Genomic DNA, 17130 nt, shown 5'->3' with positions numbered 1-17130 from the left:
CCTTGCAATAAACCCTGCATTCCCTCCACTTGACTTAACAAATCAAATGGCTCTCCCTTATCTGATCCTGCATCCTATCATCTTCTCATTGGAACTCTTCAATAATTAACCTTCACTAGACAGATATTGTCTTTGCTGTTAACTAAGTTTGTTAATTCATGCAGTCCCTTATGTTTCATTCCATTGTAGCCAAATATAATTTTTTGATTACCTCAAGGTTCCCTTGATCTTGGCATCCTCATTAATCCTGGTCCTCTTCACCTATCTACCCTCATTGATGTGGATTGGGTTAGGTGATCTACGATCGTCATTTAACTTTTGATTCTATTGTCGTCTTGGGCTCTAATCTCGTTAGACGGTTTTCCAAAAAGAAATCTATGGTCCCCTGCTCCTCAACCTCAGCAGAGTATTGTTCCCTAGCCTCTGCTACTGAGCTATGCTGACTTTGCATGCTACTTAAGGAATTTGAGCTTTTTGATCCCTCATCTGCCTCGCCTTTGGTGCAATAATTGTCACAGCCCTTGCTTTAGCTTTCAACCCTGTCTTTCATGCTCGTACGAAGCACGTCGATGTGGATTAACATTTTGTTTGTGAGAAATTAACTCACAAGGACCTTGAAGTTACGTTTATCTCTAGTTCAGATCAATTGGTAGATATTCTCCACATAAGGCCATTCTACCACTCAGCTCCTTCATCTTCGTGCCAAACTCATTTCCCTCGTGGCCATCAGTTTGAGGGGAAGATGATAGCATGCACATTCAGTTTCAGTCCAAAGCTAGCAATTATACACATAAAGCTCCAGCTCATAATAGCATTCCAGCTCAGCCCACCTTGTCCAACTGAGCGCCTTCCAACGCAGCTCAAAATGATAAAACTTCAGTTATTGTTAAGGTTACAGTCAGTTACTAATCAGTTACAAGTTATTATAGAGCTAGTTTATGTCTTTAACCATGTGTAGAATATTAACCTCTAGATAAAACTTTGTACTCGTATCAAAATTAACAAGAATAAGAAGCAAAAAAAAAAAAAAAATCATCTCAAATCTTTCAATTACTCTCTTCCTTCTCTCAAGTCACATGATTAATCATCTGCAGAATCTTTGTTCAGATAATTTCTAATTTAATGTTTCTTCACATGGGTGCCTTTGTTGGATTACTTCAAGCTAAAACCAAGGGATGGATTACACCTCAACAAGATTTGGTGGTCGCAAACCTAATTGATGCAATTGGAGAAACTGGGATGTTAACAAGCTGCACCAGCTATTGTAAAAGCAATCCATAGATGTTATTCAAAAAATTATCTTGCCACCAACCTCTCATTGAGAGAAAAACATGGGTTGGAAACATGCAAGATGCATACTGCATTAGGTCTTCCTACCACCAGGTTTATCATATGCAAATAATTCCTTTTTTTTTTTTTTGCTGGATATGCAAGGAAGTCATGTTGATGAAAGTAATTTATGAAGGAAATTGTGGTGGTTGGACATTCACCAGAGGCACAAAATGATGCTATGGAGAATAGCAGCAGGTGTTCTTCTAGCCACAAGAAAGAAACAGCAGCAGTGTAACCATCCTAGCTACAATATATTGGATATTATTTGGCATCTTAGAAATACAAGTTTCCACAAAGATAAGATCAAACATGTCCTGGTTTCTATGTTTTTCACATGTTCTTGTTTGTTATCATGTTGGATCTAGGATGTTCATAACCTTTGCATAAATTAGGGTTTTTAAATTCAATAACATGTTCACATGCTCTTAGATTATAGTTTTTCAATTCAAATGATATGTTCACATTCTCTAGATTAGGGTCACACATCACACATATTCACCATCTCTTTCAATATCAATTTATGCGTGCCTAGAATAGGGTTTCATCATACTCTTGGATTTTTACTTTGTAATCACATGTTTTGGATAACATAAACCATTTGAATGATGTGATATGATTATTGCCCCACCAAAATCTAGAAGACTGGTTTCATTAGGCAAGTTGGGTGTCTGACACCTTCCCAATCTTGTAATCTAGTCTCTGAACTTAGATCAAAGGTTAGTAGATTAAACTTATCATTGTAATCTTCTCTTTATAGATTGTAAGTAGAAATCAAAACGTTGTATCGAGGGTTAAAGCAATGTAATTTTTGGTTATTATCAAAGAGATGTACTATTTCAATTAATCAATAACAATGATGTATATTTTTCAATTCTTTTAGTTTCTTATTTTCTCTATTAAAATAAATAACGACTCCATTGTAAAATCCTTGACCTAGGAAGGATGATAACAACAGTAGAACCTCCACCCTCTCTTGAGAGGCAATAACACAACTTCAATCATTTGCGTGGAACATGGCCAAAACATGATGTGATATGATAAATAAGAGATGAGATGTAAGGTAAGTTGTAAAATGTTACTCTAAAATAGATAGAGTAGCTTTTTAAGAGCATTAGCATCTAGGATTGCAAAAAATATTCTATTTTACCAAAACTTTATCTATTATACCATCTCACTTTACAATACACCCAACATCCTAATTTTTATTTTACTATACAACACATTAAAATAATATATCTATACAATAAATAATATAACCCAAAAAAGGTGAAAGACAATAAAAAAAATTAAAAGAGGAGAGAGAGAGAGAGAGAGAGAGAAGAAGAAGAAGAAGAAGAAAAAAAAGAGCTGATAGAAAATAATTTAAAAAAAAAAAAATCATCTTGCTATAGTAACATTCCACTTATAAGATATTACTGTAACTGAGTTGTAAAATATTTTAAAAATAACCTTCCAAGTAATGCCCCATTTTTGTGGTTTGATGGTATAAAATAGCAATTTGGAGGTTGGAAGATGCTAAAAGCTATTTTTTTTAGCACCACAAATGTGAATGCTTTGCATTTAAAACATGCAAAAATTTAGAAAGGCATTGGGATTTGGGTTAGCTTCAAGAACATCCCTTGGGGTTTTAAAGGCCCGTTTGATAATATTGTTTTAATAATGTTGTTTAAGTGGTGTGAAAATATGTGTAAGTGAAAAAATACTGTGGAAATACGTATTGTGTTGTTTAAATACCGAAAACTGTTGTTTAAACAATACAACCAAACAGGCCCTAACTCTTCCTTATATACCTAAGATTTTCATATTCACCCAATTGAGCCCAATGTTAACTTCTATTAGCTTTTATGAACAGAAAAATCATTCCAACATATTTAGAATACTCATCAATTTAATTCATGTCATTGATCACGACATGGTTATAAAGCAAATTTTAACATACTGTAAAGTGTAAACTAACATGCATTTTAAACGATGTGTCTTGCCAATAAAATTTAGTGATTGATTCCGGCTTTAAAGTAAATTTTAACTTCACTATCCGTTAGAGCATTTGCAGCAGTGGAGCTATAATGCTATAATGCTAAAATTTAGCTCCACAAACACAAAAACTTGGCTGCAGCAGTGGAGCTAAATCTAAAAAATTTAGCTTCATTGCTACAGTGCACATCTATATATAGATGTGCACTGTTCATCAAAGCTAAAAAAAAATATTAATTTTTTATTATACGTTCACACTACCTTTTTATTTTTTATTATTTCTGTCTCTCCATTCTCCGTGTCTCTCTCCTCACTGTCTCTCCATTCTCCGTGTCTCTCCATCTCTTCTTTCTTCCTCCACAGACCTTCCCTCCATCGCCGATCTCACAAGCCCAGCCGCCGACCCATTTCTCCATCCCCGATCTCACAAGCCCAACCGCCACAAACCCTTCTCTCCATCGCCGATCTCACAAGCCCAGCTGCCGACCCTTTTCTCCATCGCCGATCTCACAAGCCCAACCGCCACAAACCTTCTCTCCATCGCCGATCTCATAAGCCCAGCCGCCGACCCTTTTCTCCATCGCCGATCTCATAAGCCCAGCCGCCACAGACCCTTCCGTTTCGCTTTGCACTCATTCCGTTTCGATCGAGAAGGACCAAGCCACGCCGTTGGCGGCGAAATCGGGCGGTCAGTATCAGTTAGGGCTCGATTCGTCAGTGAAGACCGTGAAACCGTGCCCCTTGGCGCAGGTCTCGTCGGCCGGTACCGAAATGGACAGGGTATCGGGCATGGGTTTCAGTTTGGATGTGTTGATTTTTCTGGGTTTTTGTTTTGTTCTTCTTCACTGGTTTTGATGGACACGGCGTGTTGTGGTTGTTGTGGTTGTGCAGTGATTTTTATGGATTTGGCGGTGGTTGTGGCTGAACGTTGGTGGTTGAAAGAAATATTATTTTATTGTAGTGTTTATATTATTTTATTGTGTTAAAAGCTAAAATAGATCCACTGCTGTAGCATGTATGTAGGTAAAATAGATAAAGTGACTTTTTGTATAGCTAAATAGCTAAAATTTTACATCCACTGCTGTGGATGCTCTTAGCGACTTTTTATTTTTAATGGGAAGGGTGGTGTGCAAGTTATTTGGTACTCCAATGTGTGTTTCTAAAAAAAAAAAAAAAACCTCCAATGTCGGCCAAAATGTCATATACCACTGTTTGGGAAAATATATATAGATCTACTACTGTTTGCGAAATATTTAGTAATTTACCACATATTAAAAATTTAAGTTTGTGAAATTTAAGTTTGCCGTGTAACTTGAATTCTTTGAAAAAATAGCCTTCAAATTTGTCGTGTTATTTTTTATGGAATTCGAGTTCTTGGAACATGAATTACATAAAAAAAAATTCAAAATTTTTCTATGAAACTCGAATACCATGAAAAACTCAAGTTCTCCAAACTCAAGTTTCCAATTAATAATATAACCTTACATATTTAAGAAACAGTAATAAATTACAAAATATTTTCAAAATCAGTGCTATTTGACAATTTTGGCCCTCCAATGTCAATGCTACTGTTCTAGCCTTCCAGAGTGTTGCATTGATTTATGGATAAAAGCTACAACAGATACACTATTATACAAATATTTTTTAAACTGAAATTATGATCATGCCTTCAGCTCAGATTTCAATTATATATATATATATATATAAAGAAAAAAAAAGAAAAAAAAAAGAAAAGAAAAGTGAGCATAACAAATACTAGCTTGATTTATATATATCACTTATCAGGAACCGACTCGTTTCCCATTGAAACGGGAAACCCAAGACCGAATGTGGACACGTGTTTGCCGTATCCTATTATGTTTGTACAGAAATCGAGTTCTTAATTAGTTCTGTTCTTAGTTCTTACATGACTATTTACTTCAGCTGAACAAACTTTTCAGTTACAACACTACACTTGCATAAAAGTCAAATCTACCGGCCCCAGTCATTTTTAATTAACGAATGGTAGCGTAAGTATTGCTTTCAACCGACATAAAAAGCAAGAAAAGAAGCATCTCGCCTCTGATATCTCACACCTAACACTATACAACGCAGCTTCTTCAATCACCTACCAGTCGCTTTGCAATTGCAAACCCATCTCCCCAAAGTTATTTCCTAATCCTACAAATACAAATGCAATTACTGTGTGTTCTTTTTCTTTTCTTTCTAACTAAGTCTTCTTTTTCTTCTATAAAAAAGGAAATCTCTTAGCCTAGCCTTAGATCGTAGTGAGTCAAGATAGATTGTGAAAAATGTCAAGAAGGGAGATTTGGGTGGTTCCATTTTTTGGGCAAGGCCATTTGTTCCCATGCATGGAGCTATGCAAACACATAGCTTCTAGAGACTTCCAATCCACTTTCATCATCTCCTCCAATCTCTCCACCTCCATCCCCTCCTCTTTCCGCCAACACCCTCACATCCAAGTCTTCGAAATCCCATCCTCTATTTCACCACCACCACAGCCTGCCTTTGCCTCTGACCCCATGCACCAACACCGTAAACACCATGAACAAATGGCCCTCGCGCTTCAAAACCTCCTCTCCACCCGACCCGGACCCAAGCCCGTTTGTGCCATCCTCGACATCATGATGGGCTGGTCCACTGAAGTCTTCGCTACATTCCACATCCCAACTGTTGCTTTCTTCACCTCTGGTGCTTGCTCTGCAGCCATCGAGTGCGCCACGTGGAAGTCCCACATAGAAGTAGATTCAATAAAACCCGGAGAGACCCGTTTACTCCCCGGGTTACCCGAAGACATGGCTCTTTCCTATTCCGATCTTAAGCAACGCCCTCATGGACTACCAGGTGGCCCACCACCACTCAGTGGTGGAGCACCACCACCACAACAACCATTCATCGGTGGCCCAAAGAAAATGGGTCCACCAAAACTAGGAAACCAGCCAATATGGGTGGAGGAGGTAGAGGGTGTCATCGCTTTGTTAATCAACACGTGTGACGATCTGGAAAGTCCATTCATTCGCTACCTCTCTGATCAGATTGGGAAACCAGTCTGGGGCGTGGGCCCACTCTTGCCCGAACAGTATTGGAAGTCAGCAGCAGCGGGCTCACTTCTTCACGACCGTGAACTTCGTACCAACAACAGGAAGTCGAATGTTACCGAAGACGATGTGATCCAATGGTTGGATTCCAAGCCACGTGGGTCTGTTCTATATATTTCTTTTGGTACCGAGGTGGGTCCCACCATGGAGGAGTACCCACATTTAGCTGATGCATTGTTGGAATCATCGTCAACAACGTTTATATGGGTCATACAACCCGGTTCGGGAAGGTCCGGTCCACCACGTGCGTTCCTAGGGGGCCAACCCGGTTCAGAAGAAGAAGAGGAGGTCGGTTATTTTCCTCATGGTTTGGATAGCAAAGTCGGCAATAGGGGTTTGATAATACGTGGATGGGCACCACAGTTGTTGATACTGAGTCACCCATCAACGGCTGGATTTTTATCGCATTGTGGATGGAATTCAACTGTGGAAGCCATTGGTCGAGGGGTCCCCATTTTGGCATGGCCCATTAGAGGGGACCAATACTATGATGCCAAATTGGTAGTCTGCCATCTCAAAGTTGGGTACATGATTTCTGATGATTTGTCACAAATGGTTCAGAAAGAAGATATAGTGAAGGGAATAGAGAAATTAATGGGTGATGAAGATATGAAAAATAGAGCACAAGCGCTCAGCACTAAATTTCTACAGGGTTTTCCAACAAGTTCAGTCACTGCTTTAGATGCTTTTAGAGATTTTATCAACCACAAAGCTGCTTAGGCCTTCTAATTTTATATATGTACACGCAATCATATGTTGTGTTTTCCTTTCTTTTTTTTCCCATCCATTTTTAATAACTCTAATAGACAGTATAGACAACCCCACAAAAAGAGAAACAAACTAATATGTATGGCTTTTATAAAATACTTGAATGTTATATTCAATTTCCAGGAATCTGTTTCATAGGTATTGGAAGCAAGTTATTGTATTTTGTTAACTTATTTTCAGCAAAGATACCATTTTGATTTCTACTTTATGAAATCATATTTGATTTAATCTCTACATTTTTTTAGCAGTCAATTTGATTCTTATTATTTTTAACATGCAATCAATTTTTAATATTATTAATTTTTTTAGTTAGAGTTGTAGTCATTAACTACAAATAGCCAAACTTACCCACATCCTCTGCATTTAAGCTCCTTCACCGATTTGGCAAACCATGCTTAACCACATTGCTGACACAATATGGTGACTAGGGGTGTGCAAAAAACCGATGAACCAAAAAACCCGCTTCAAACCGACCGAATCAATGCAAAAATTTTGGTTCGGTTTCGGTTTTTTATATAATAAAACCGAAAATTTCGGTTCGGTTTTTGGTGGCCAATTTTAATGCATCGAACCGACCAAACCAAACCGATATATATATTTATGTAACACTAAGTCACCTTCGAGTTTGTAGCTTAGTGGTATGATGTGGCTTTAATGACTAAGTGTTCTGATGTTCGAGCCTTCACCTACACGTTTTGGATTTTTTTAATTTTTTGAAACCATTAAAAGTAAAAACCCTAGCATCTTATGTTCTAACCCTCCTACCCTTTTCTTTACAGCCGCCCCTCCACCATTTTTTCTCTCTCACCATTTTACATTTTTTCTCTCTCCCTAGCACATTTTTCCTTTCTCTTCTTCTCAGCACCAACCCCCTCCCTGACTCCCTACCCACAGCCCACTTTCTTTCTCACAACTCACAATGTCCACTCTTCAGAGTTCAGCCCTCCTCTTCTCTCATCGCTACACACGCCGCTCCACATGTCAACCTTCCTACACCGGCCTCCACACGCTAGCCTCAACACGCCGGTATCCACACGCCGGGCTCTTCACACCGGCCTAATCTTTTCATTCTCACGGAGTCACAATGACCCCCTCTCTCTCTCTTTTTAATTTCTCCATAATTTCCTCTCTCTTTTTTATATTCTGGATTTGTTTAATATTGAATCAATGCTATTGTTTCAATTTTTATCTGCAAATAAAGTTAGGGTTTTGAAAAAACCCATTGTTTATATTCTGGGTTTGTTTATTTTTTTCAATTTCCTCTCTCTATTTTATATTCTGGGTTTGTTTATTTTTTTTCTTTGTTTGCTTTCTTAGAAAATAAATAATAAGGAAACCGAAAAAACCCACTGAAATCAATTGATTTCCAATTACTTCGGTCAGTTTCGGTTGAGAATTTCACAAACCGAAAATTTCGGTTTCAGTTGGCCAACACTTAGAAAACCGACCGAAACCGAACTGACACACCCCTAATGGTGATCACTCATAGTGTTGCCATTCATGAGAGAGAGAGAGAGAGAGAGAGAGAATCCATAAAAATGACAGGTAAATTGTATTTATGGATTATTTTAATACAAGGAAGAGAAATAAAAATAGAAGTTTTAATAGTAAAGAAAAGTTATAGTGATTTTATTATTTTTCTAACTAATTAAAAATATTACTATATAAATATCTCATCCCTTCCCTTCAGGGCAGGGCTCGAATAAAGATCTCGTGTTTAGAGGCATTTATAGTGTTGTTTTGGGCCATAATACTGCATCTTAATAGATCGGTCACAGTGTAGTGCAATGTGGCTTTAAACCATGCGATGCGATGCAGTTTCGTCAGTTTTCATATATATATATATATATATATATTAAATATGTATATAGTGAAAATCCTAACTACTTCAACTGTTCAATCTAACCCTCAATATATACTAACCTCATCACATGCGCTTTGCGTGTGTAATAAGTTTTTTTTTTTTTTTTGATTTAGTATCATAATTTTTCATTCATTACCAAATTTTTTATAACACCTTTTATATAATTCATGTTGTAAACGTCAAAATTTTATGATGTATTCACAACTGTCTGATTGTTCATAATCAAATATTTGTGATCAAATTAATCTCCAATTGATGACGTGAATGATCAACCAATGAAATCAAGCCACGTGATAACATCAAATGAAAAAAGTCATATGACAACATTAGAATATTCAACTTGGAGGCATTAAGGCACAATTCAAGATCAAGTTTCACGGCCCTTCGAATCGTAAAGTTTCTTGGAGATCGAATCAGAGAAGTTTATTGTATTCTTTCATTTGTAAAGAACCACACAGAGAATTGTACTCACACATATACAAATTAATATAAATTGATAATTTGTTACACTATTTCGTGATCGTGTGATTTATCTTTTACGAAAATTGTGTATATACACGCATTACAAAATGTCATAAAATTACTAATTCACAATATATGTAGTTGAGAAAGTACGATACATAATATAATTCGAATGAAAAAATAGTATATAAATTTTGTTAAACACCTAATCATTCTGAAGAATTTTGTATATAAAATAGTGAATGCAGAAGAAGATAATGTCACTTAGATAAGAGTGTTTTGAATGCCTTTTTTTATGAAGGTTAAGAAGTTCTTTTTTTCTATTTTAATTTTTGTTAATTTACAATTTTAATTTTATTTTTTAGAAATGAGAATAAATTAATTGAATTAGAAATAATTTTTAAAATAAAAAATTCAATAATTAATTTTTTGAATCATCATTTTTTTTTTTTTTTTTTTTGACAAAAGTGATTGAAGATACACACGTATAAGCTTTGACGCGATGACAGGAGGTAAGAAGGCGCACAAGGGTCTGTTACCTGATGAGTCTGGTCTAGGATTTTGCCACTGTAACAGACTCATGGCATAAAGCTTCTAGTCTGGACTCTGGAGTGGACTCTGGAATCTTCTCACTTCACCGTCCAGCAATCCCATTTCACATTGATGCCCTATTCATTTCATTTTCTTGCTAATATATACCAAACAGTCCAACCCTTTTGTTTTTCTTTATTTTTTTCTTACCAAACAGTCCGACTATACTATTAAGCCCTTTTTCCTTATCTGACTGCATTTTCCACCGAGACTTGTCGGTCACTTTATCCAACCAAAGTTTTTTTTTTTTTTTTTTTTTTTTGGAGAATCTTATCCAACCAAAGTTAATTTTATTACACTGACTCAAATCTCAACACACAAATACCAGCTTTGTTCAGTTGTGTTGATGAAAAACAAGTTCAATTAAAGATGTCTTCTTCAACTTCAAGCTCAAGCTCAAGCTCAGGTGAGATTTTGGTGGTGCCCAAAAATGCGCAAGGCCATCTCTTCCCTTGTATTGAGATCTGCAAACTCCTCCTCTCCCGAAATTACAGCATTACCCTTCTTGTTGATTCCGATATTACTTCTTCTATCCCTTCCTCTCTCCTCCATTCCCCTCTCTTCCATTTCCAACTCACCAAAGACATTCATGGGTGGTATCTCCAACGTGACCCGGGGGTTACGACCCGACCCATCTGTGCCATCATAGACCACATCATCAACAAGAACACCCACCATGTTTTCTCCGAATTCTCCATCCCCACTGTGGTTTTCATCACTTCTGGAGCCTGCTGGGCCGCCGTCCAGCACGCTATTTGGGTTGTCCGACCCGGAGACATGACACCCGGCGATGTTCGGACTCTACCCGGGTTACCCGAAGACATGGTTCTCAAGTATTCGGATCTTAAGCAAAGGCGTCATTGGATGAAGATGGGGGGCCCTCCTCATAAACAAAAGGAGGGCCCACGAGGTGATGTTGGTGGTGGTCGTGGTGGCGGCGGCGGCGGCGGTCCTCCACGTGGCCCACCTTTTCCGGGTGAGCCTGCTCCTTGGGTGGAAGAAGTGGAATCAGCTGCAGCAATTTTGATCAACACGTGTGATGATCTCGAGCGTCCATTTCTCGATTACGTGGCAAACTTGACAGGCAAGCCTGTTTGGGGTGTGGGTCCCTTGTTGCCTGATCAGTATTGGGAGTCTTCGGATTCGTTGCTGCTCCGGGTCCAGGACCAAGAGATCCGACCCAGTAAAGAATCCAATTACACTGAGGAGCAGGTAATTGAATGGTTGGATCAGCAGCCACGTGGGTCTGTGGTGTACGTGTCATTCGGGAGTGAAGTGGGTCCTACAATGGAGGAGTACCCTGAGCTGACTGAGGCCTTGGAGGAGTTGACCGGGTCAAACTCATTCATATGGGTCATCCAAAAGAAATCTGATTATTTTCCAAACGGGTTGGATGGGAAAGTAGGGAAGAAGGGTTTGATAATACACGGGTGGGCACCACAGTTGTTGATATTGAGTCATCCATCAACAGGTGGATTTGTTTCTCATTGTGGTTGGAACTCTACTGTAGAGGCAATTGTGCGTGGGGTCCCACTCTTGGCATGGCCCATTAGGGGTGACCAATACTATAATGCCATGTTGGTGGTGAATCATCTTAAGGTGGGGGTCATGGTCTCAGAGAAGTACCCAGCTGATATGGTAAACAAAGATGATATATTGGGTGGGATGCAGAGGGTTTTGAAAGACAATGAGATCAGAAGGCAGTCTGAGAAACTTGGTGCCAAGTTTGAGCAAGGCTTTCCAGCAAGCTCATTGGCCTCCTTGGATGCTTTTAGCGATTTTATCAAACATAAAGCAGCGGCCTAGCTTTTCTTATATTGGTCGCCTTGTAATCCAGGCATATGTACTTTTTGAGTTTCAAATCTCAGCTATTTTGCATATGTATATATATAAATTTCATTTGCAATAGCTTGTTGCTCAAAAATTCTTCACCAACATCGGTGCCTAATGAGCATATAGAAGTATCCACAGAATTTGGCACATTAGATGCAGTCTTGAGAACCTGAATTGGTCCCCATTCAATGATCCTTGTATATAAAAACCAACATCGCTAAGATATTATGAGAGCACTTACTTAGCATCTATTAAAGCTAAGATGACAATTGTAAAAAGAACCCCAACTATTGAATTATCAAAAAATAAAAATCAGAAACGCAAGGAAAATCCATATGTTGTGTAATTCAGTCTAGGTTGGAATATTTTGACATTAAATAGTATTCCTTCCATTCAAAGTTAATGAGGGGAATGAGGGAGGCATACAAGTGACGTACTTTCATCCAACCAAATTTTTCACATTGTCTATTTCATTCTAGAGAGACAACTATTAAAATTATGAAACAAGAGGCGAAAGTACTCATTAGGCTAATAATCTACTAATTTGGGAAGTAAAATCCAAATTTGATATTATTTTTTCTCAAAAATACTCAAAAGTTGTTCGGCACAAAAATCACCAGAGTATTAGAAGTGGACATGTTGGCTTTATTTTGCCGCATCAGTTGCCTCTGCAGTTTTAACTTCTCTTGGGCACTGTGAGACATAAGGCTTTAGCTGCACCAAAAGGGAGGGACAACATGAGTGAATTTACCATTTATAAACGTTAGAAATGGAAGCAAAGCAACATAAATGCTGGGATTTCTTGAGCAAAAATAAAACGAGGCCTCAAAAAGCTTCCATGTCAATAAGCATTCTGTACAATGTGAAGCTGCAAAGGAACCTTTCCCTTTGAAGACTCACAACATTCAAATATATACAAATAGTCTTTAAAGTTTACAAAAATGAGTACCTTGAAGTCAGTCAAATCTGGGACTACATAATTAGGCAGCTTTTCATTCACCACAACATATCCACCTGCATCAATATTCCAAATGCATTACAAAAGAAGCAAACGAAGTACTTAACGTAGCATAAGCATTCTTTCTACTTTGCAGTATTTCAGCACACATTACATGGATAGTAACAAATGAATTTTTGCGCATAATACTTATGTTGGGATAAAACGCTAAATGTTCAACAAACAAAGAAATGCTCAATGAACCAATAAACCACAATCAGATTACTGTATATGCAGGGCTAAATGGCCACACCTTTGCGGGTATGGAATCCAGTTGGTTTGCAGTTCTTCCCCTTGTAGTAATCTCGCGGCGCCCTCTTTGAAGAGAGAATGTCAAGGGATGATGGCCGCTTTCTTCGAAATGCCCTTCCTAAGCCTAATATCAACCCCAGTGGCATTTTGTTTTCACCCTAAAAGCAGGGAAACAATTGAAGTACTATACATCATCTTTCGACAGTTAAATGCTAAAGAAACTAATGGAATTATGGAACTGTATAGAGATTAAAAAAAAGTGGCATAATATATCAACAATACACTCATGTTGTACCTAATAACATGACAGAAATTTGAAGGGAACTTGCTATAAAACCTCATACTAATCTAAGAATGTGTACATAACATTTTTTTAGGTAAGTCAGTTAGATTTCATTGAAAAAAAAAAGAGTGTACAAGGGGCAGTCAGACCCAAATTACAGTTAGAAATCTAAGATTTTTTTTTTTTTGGGTAAGTTAGTTAGATTTCTGGAATTTTGTTTGAAAATATGCAAACAAGCGAGTTCAAGTTACACTTCCTCCATAAACAAGATGGAAAGTATGGTTGTCGTTTCAAGACTTAGTCTATGATGCACGAATACCGGTACGGGTACAGGGATACAATATTTTTTGAAAAACCCAGGAGAGAGAATGAGAGTTTGAGAGACTTACCGGCAAGAAGGGGGAGGAGGAGCTCCGGTCAGAGGCAGAGGCGCAGAGGCTGAGCTTGGAAGACTGAGGAGAGAACAAGAGTGACGGTAGAGACTGATCGTGTGAGAGAGATTTAGGGCTTTTAACCCAGTTGGGCCGATCGATGGTTGGAAATTTGCCAGGTGTCAAGTTTTTTTTTTTTGGGCCAGCTGGGCCGACGACCAATCAAACCCCAAAGAAAAACCAAAGAATCAGAGAGAGAGAGAGAGAGAAATGTCAGGAAAAGAAAAGGAGGCAAGGGTTTGGGAAAGGGTGGAGCGAAACGGCACCGTAAGGTCCTGTGGGATAACGTGATTCGCGATGCTCAAGATCTTCTTGGAGAACATGATTCACAAGGCTGAGTAATGGGTTTGAAGTAGTTAACAGTTGCTTTGCAGAGGTAATTGCTATATCCGCTAGTTACTTAGTTGTCTAATTGGTTTCGGAGAAAATTGAGGGAAAAGATTGAATTTTTTAAATTAGTTTTTTGCTGTAACCTGTGTGAGTGGTTTTGGAATCCATAATATGGAAGAATTCTATGCCACATTGTAGTTTTGTTCATTTTGGTGGAGGTCTGTGTTTTCCTGGTAGCCCTTTTCCTATGTTCTCAGTGTTTTCAAAGGACAAATCTGAGGAATTTCCTCCAACCAACCCATTATGTGGCAGTTCAAAAGACCATCCACTTGTATTAAATTACATGATTCATTAAATAATTTAAACAAGTCACGTGACTATTCGGTAGGTAGTGTGATAGAAGTATGCGCAGACAGTCTTTTGAATTGCTGTGTAGTGAGTTGGAAGAACTTTGTAAAATTCTGACCATACTTCGTATGAGAGCACATTTTCATATGAATAAATGAGAACAAAGAAAGAATGAGAAGAAAGGTACGGTATGGTATAAGTAACTTGTTCTTTTTTGGATGTGGTATTAGGTGTCACTTACATGCTGTTTGATCATTTGCAGGAGATTTCCTTGGATCTTGCTCCTGAGTCAAAGTTTTTCATAGTTTGGTTATTGCAATATGGAAATAACCCAACTGTCCGGTTCACTGGCTTGTGGAATTATTGTTAAGAAATGTGAAAGAAGGTCAATTAAAAACATGGCGAAAAGATTTGGGCCCAAAATCTCAAGGGAAGGCTTATGTGTCACTAAAACTGAGAAAGTATGAGTATGAAGTTGAAGTATCACAATCTCATGCAGAGTGCTGACTATTTGCATCCAATTTCTCTGCTACAGTTATTATATATTTGTATTCTCAGCTAAAATTTAATTATTAAGCATTACATTAATCATTATACAAACAATCAGTTTAGAATGCTAGAGACACCTATGGGCATCAACCTTTAGACCTTAGACACCCACGTGAAGCTTAAAAGGCACACTGTATTACAAAGCTCTTGGTTATGAGGTTAAAAGATTCCATTAACAAAAAATGCATGTACTAAAACCATTACTACCAACACTAATAACAGAGAACAACCCGTAACTGTGTTCCATGAGAGTATAGTTCTCACAGGCATTCTATCAAACACCTGGTCGGCAATCTCAAACAGCTATACTAACCATCCACAACTTTCAAAACAAAAATAAAATGCCCACATAAACCAAAATAGCAGCAGCCCCAACATAACATTTCCAGAGGCTATCACGCATAAATAATAATAAATAAATAAAACAGAGATTATATTGCCCATTGAACTTGTTTTCCAGTAATGTTTCTTATGACAATTAAAAAAAATACGAAAACCCAAAAAAATTCATGGTCAGCAAAAATCATAAAACAATAAACAAAAAATACGAAAACCCCAAACCCGAAATTTTTTTGTCTCCGAAAACCCCAAACCCAAAATTCTCGAAAACTTTTAACTTAGAAATCAACCCAAGAATTGAGTGACTTACCTGAGAAATCTGATGCCTTCAACGATCTTCAACGATGCCTTCAACAACCTTCTACGCCACCGTTGAAGCCCGACCTCAAATCGCTATTTAGGTACGTTCCATCTCTCTCTAGAATTTCCTTACTTTTGTTTGGTTACTGAGAAAATCTGAGGAAAAGAGTATAAGGTGAGTGAGAGTGCGAGTGAGAGTGCCGAATGTTTTGGCTTAGAAAATATGAGGGAAAATGTTTACTATTTAGTGGGTATCAGTGAATTTATTCATTTGGACTTATTTAATTAAATAATCAAATACGTCTTTACTCATTTACTTTAAATATTTAAATTAGTTGGATTAAAATTTATCCAAACAAGGTAAATAATGAACGGATTCATAAATATAAATAAAAATTAATACCTCTTGGCTCAACCCACCACTAGTTTAGAAGACTTGCCGCAACCCCTTGTAAATTTTCAAGAAATCATCACATTTGTCTTTAATTAATCTCTCACCATAAAAATAATAATAATGATGATGATAAGTATGCAAAGGCTGGAAACATATGGGTGAGCGGATGATTATTTTACGAGCCGAAGGACTTTTTCTTTTTTTTGGATAGAAAGACTAAAACTTTATTTATGAAGATAAAGAAACAGATACATCATCATGGACAAGAATTTGTTCTAAAAAATAAGAACACTCTTCAATCCAAGCAGAAAAATCATCCAAGTCAAGAGCTTGTTTTGCTAGTAAATGAGCAGGCTTGTTGCCTTGCCTTTTAACATGATAGAAAGACACTTTCCTAAACTCATTACATTCAGCTAGCATCCCATATATCAGACTAGAAACAGTTGATGGAGCATTCGAAACTTGCTTTAGAGCCTGTACAACAAACAATGAGTCCCCTTCTAAAACCAAGTCTTTGAGCCCATCTAAAACCAAGTCTCTGATTCCCACCTCCTTAGCAAAGATTATACCGGCTTCAAATGCCTTTGCTTCAGCTTCGATAATCCCCAGTGGAGCATGGAATTTCTTGCTTAAACCTGCAATGAATTTTCCTTCATGGTCTCAAATAATAACACCAGCACCTACAGCCTTTTGAGCCATAAACCTTGCAGCATCCACATTAACTTTATAAGAAGGAAAATTAGAAGGAGACCAAGCTACTTCCAAATGAGCTGGTGGATTCACTGATGTTCTGTTTGCTGACCAATATTCATCTAGGTAGTTCTTACACCAGTCAACCAACTTCAGACCTGCCTTCCTCGGCTTCCCATGAATCACTTCATTTCTATTATACCATAGAGCCCATGCAATAGTTATAGCTAGATCAATATCTTCCATACTCCAATCTGCTTCCAAGATGATATACCATAAAAAATCAAAAAAGCTC

The 17130-nt window shown here is 37.6% G+C and overlaps 4 protein-coding genes and 1 long non-coding RNA gene across 6 annotated transcripts; 3 read left to right on the top strand and 2 right to left on the bottom strand.

Annotated features, from left to right (window-relative positions):
- The first annotated feature begins 5369 nt into the window (after nucleotides 1-5369).
- LOC115972391 (scopoletin glucosyltransferase-like) lies at nucleotides 5370-7298 on the top strand. Its single transcript, XM_031092671.1, has one exon. The coding sequence runs from the start codon at nucleotides 5598-5600 to the stop codon at nucleotides 7122-7124; it is 1527 nt and encodes a 508-aa protein (XP_030948531.1). The 5' UTR covers nucleotides 5370-5597; the 3' UTR covers nucleotides 7125-7298.
- A 2828-nt stretch (nucleotides 7299-10126) lies between these two features.
- On the top strand, nucleotides 10127-12193 carry LOC115971438 (UDP-glycosyltransferase 73B3-like). Its single transcript, XM_031091362.1, has one exon. It carries the CDS (start codon nucleotides 10459-10461, stop codon nucleotides 11893-11895), a length of 1437 nt encoding a protein of 478 aa, XP_030947222.1. The 5' UTR covers nucleotides 10127-10458; the 3' UTR covers nucleotides 11896-12193.
- A 94-nt stretch (nucleotides 12194-12287) lies between these two features.
- On the bottom strand, nucleotides 12288-15951 carry LOC115971439 (39S ribosomal protein L41-A, mitochondrial-like). 2 transcript variants are annotated; one of them, XM_031091364.1, is made up of 4 exons: nucleotides 15762-15951; nucleotides 13173-13329; nucleotides 12872-12936; nucleotides 12288-12636 (listed from the first exon to the last, which is right to left on the bottom strand). In XM_031091364.1, exons 2-4 carry the CDS (start codon nucleotides 13315-13317, stop codon nucleotides 12568-12570), a joined length of 279 nt encoding a protein of 92 aa, XP_030947224.1. In that variant the 5' UTR covers nucleotides 13318-13329; nucleotides 15762-15951; the 3' UTR covers nucleotides 12288-12567. The 2 variants fall into 2 exon arrangements, with proteins under 2 accessions (XP_030947224.1, XP_030947223.1); XM_031091363.1 differs by lacking the exon at nucleotides 15762-15951 and adding an exon at nucleotides 13844-14062.
- LOC115971440 lies at nucleotides 14175-15151 on the top strand. Its single transcript, XR_004087318.1, has 2 exons — nucleotides 14175-14261; nucleotides 14826-15151. It is a non-coding gene; the product is annotated as an uncharacterized LOC115971440 (long non-coding RNA).
- A 422-nt stretch (nucleotides 15952-16373) lies between the features above and the next one.
- Nucleotides 16374-17081, bottom strand: LOC115971614. The gene is made up of 2 exons (XM_031091616.1): nucleotides 16826-17081; nucleotides 16374-16780 (listed from the first exon to the last, which is right to left on the bottom strand). The coding sequence occupies exons 1-2, from the start codon at nucleotides 17079-17081 to the stop codon at nucleotides 16374-16376; spliced, it is 663 nt and encodes a 220-aa protein (XP_030947476.1).
- Between the last annotated feature and the right edge of the window lie 49 nt (nucleotides 17082-17130).

The sequence above is a fragment of the Quercus lobata genome, chromosome 12, assembly GCF_001633185.2.
Source record: "Quercus lobata isolate SW786 chromosome 12, ValleyOak3.0 Primary Assembly, whole genome shotgun sequence".
Taxonomy (NCBI): Eukaryota; Viridiplantae; Streptophyta; class Magnoliopsida; order Fagales; family Fagaceae; genus Quercus; species Quercus lobata.
The sequence above is the reverse complement of the archived record's forward strand: the minus strand, read 5'-3'. Positions and strand labels throughout refer to the sequence as shown.

Excerpts from the sequence above, each read along its gene's own strand:
- LOC115971439 (XM_031091364.1), bottom strand. The coding sequence starts at position 13,317 with ATGCCACTGGGGTTGATATTAGGCTTAGGAAGGGCATTTCGAAGAAAG. Across the intron at positions 12,937-13,172 it reads TGGATTCCATACCCGCAAAG|GTGGATATGTTGTGGTGAAT; the intron begins GTGTGGCCATTT and ends ATATTGATGCAG. Across the intron at positions 12,637-12,871 it reads CAGATTTGACTGACTTCAAG|CTAAAGCCTTATGTCTCACA; the intron begins GTACTCATTTTT and ends CTTTTGGTGCAG.
- LOC115972391 (XM_031092671.1), top strand. The coding sequence starts at position 5,598 with ATGTCAAGAAGGGAGATTTGGGTGGTTCCATTTTTTGGGCAAGGCCAT.
- LOC115971614 (XM_031091616.1), bottom strand. The coding sequence starts at position 17,081 with ATGGAAGATATTGATCTAGCTATAACTATTGCATGGGCTCTATGGTAT. Across the intron at positions 16,781-16,825 it reads TATGGCTCAAAAGGCTGTAG|GTTTAAGCAAGAAATTCCAT; the intron begins GTGCTGGTGTTA and ends AATTCATTGCAG.
- LOC115971438 (XM_031091362.1), top strand. The coding sequence starts at position 10,459 with ATGTCTTCTTCAACTTCAAGCTCAAGCTCAAGCTCAGGTGAGATTTTG.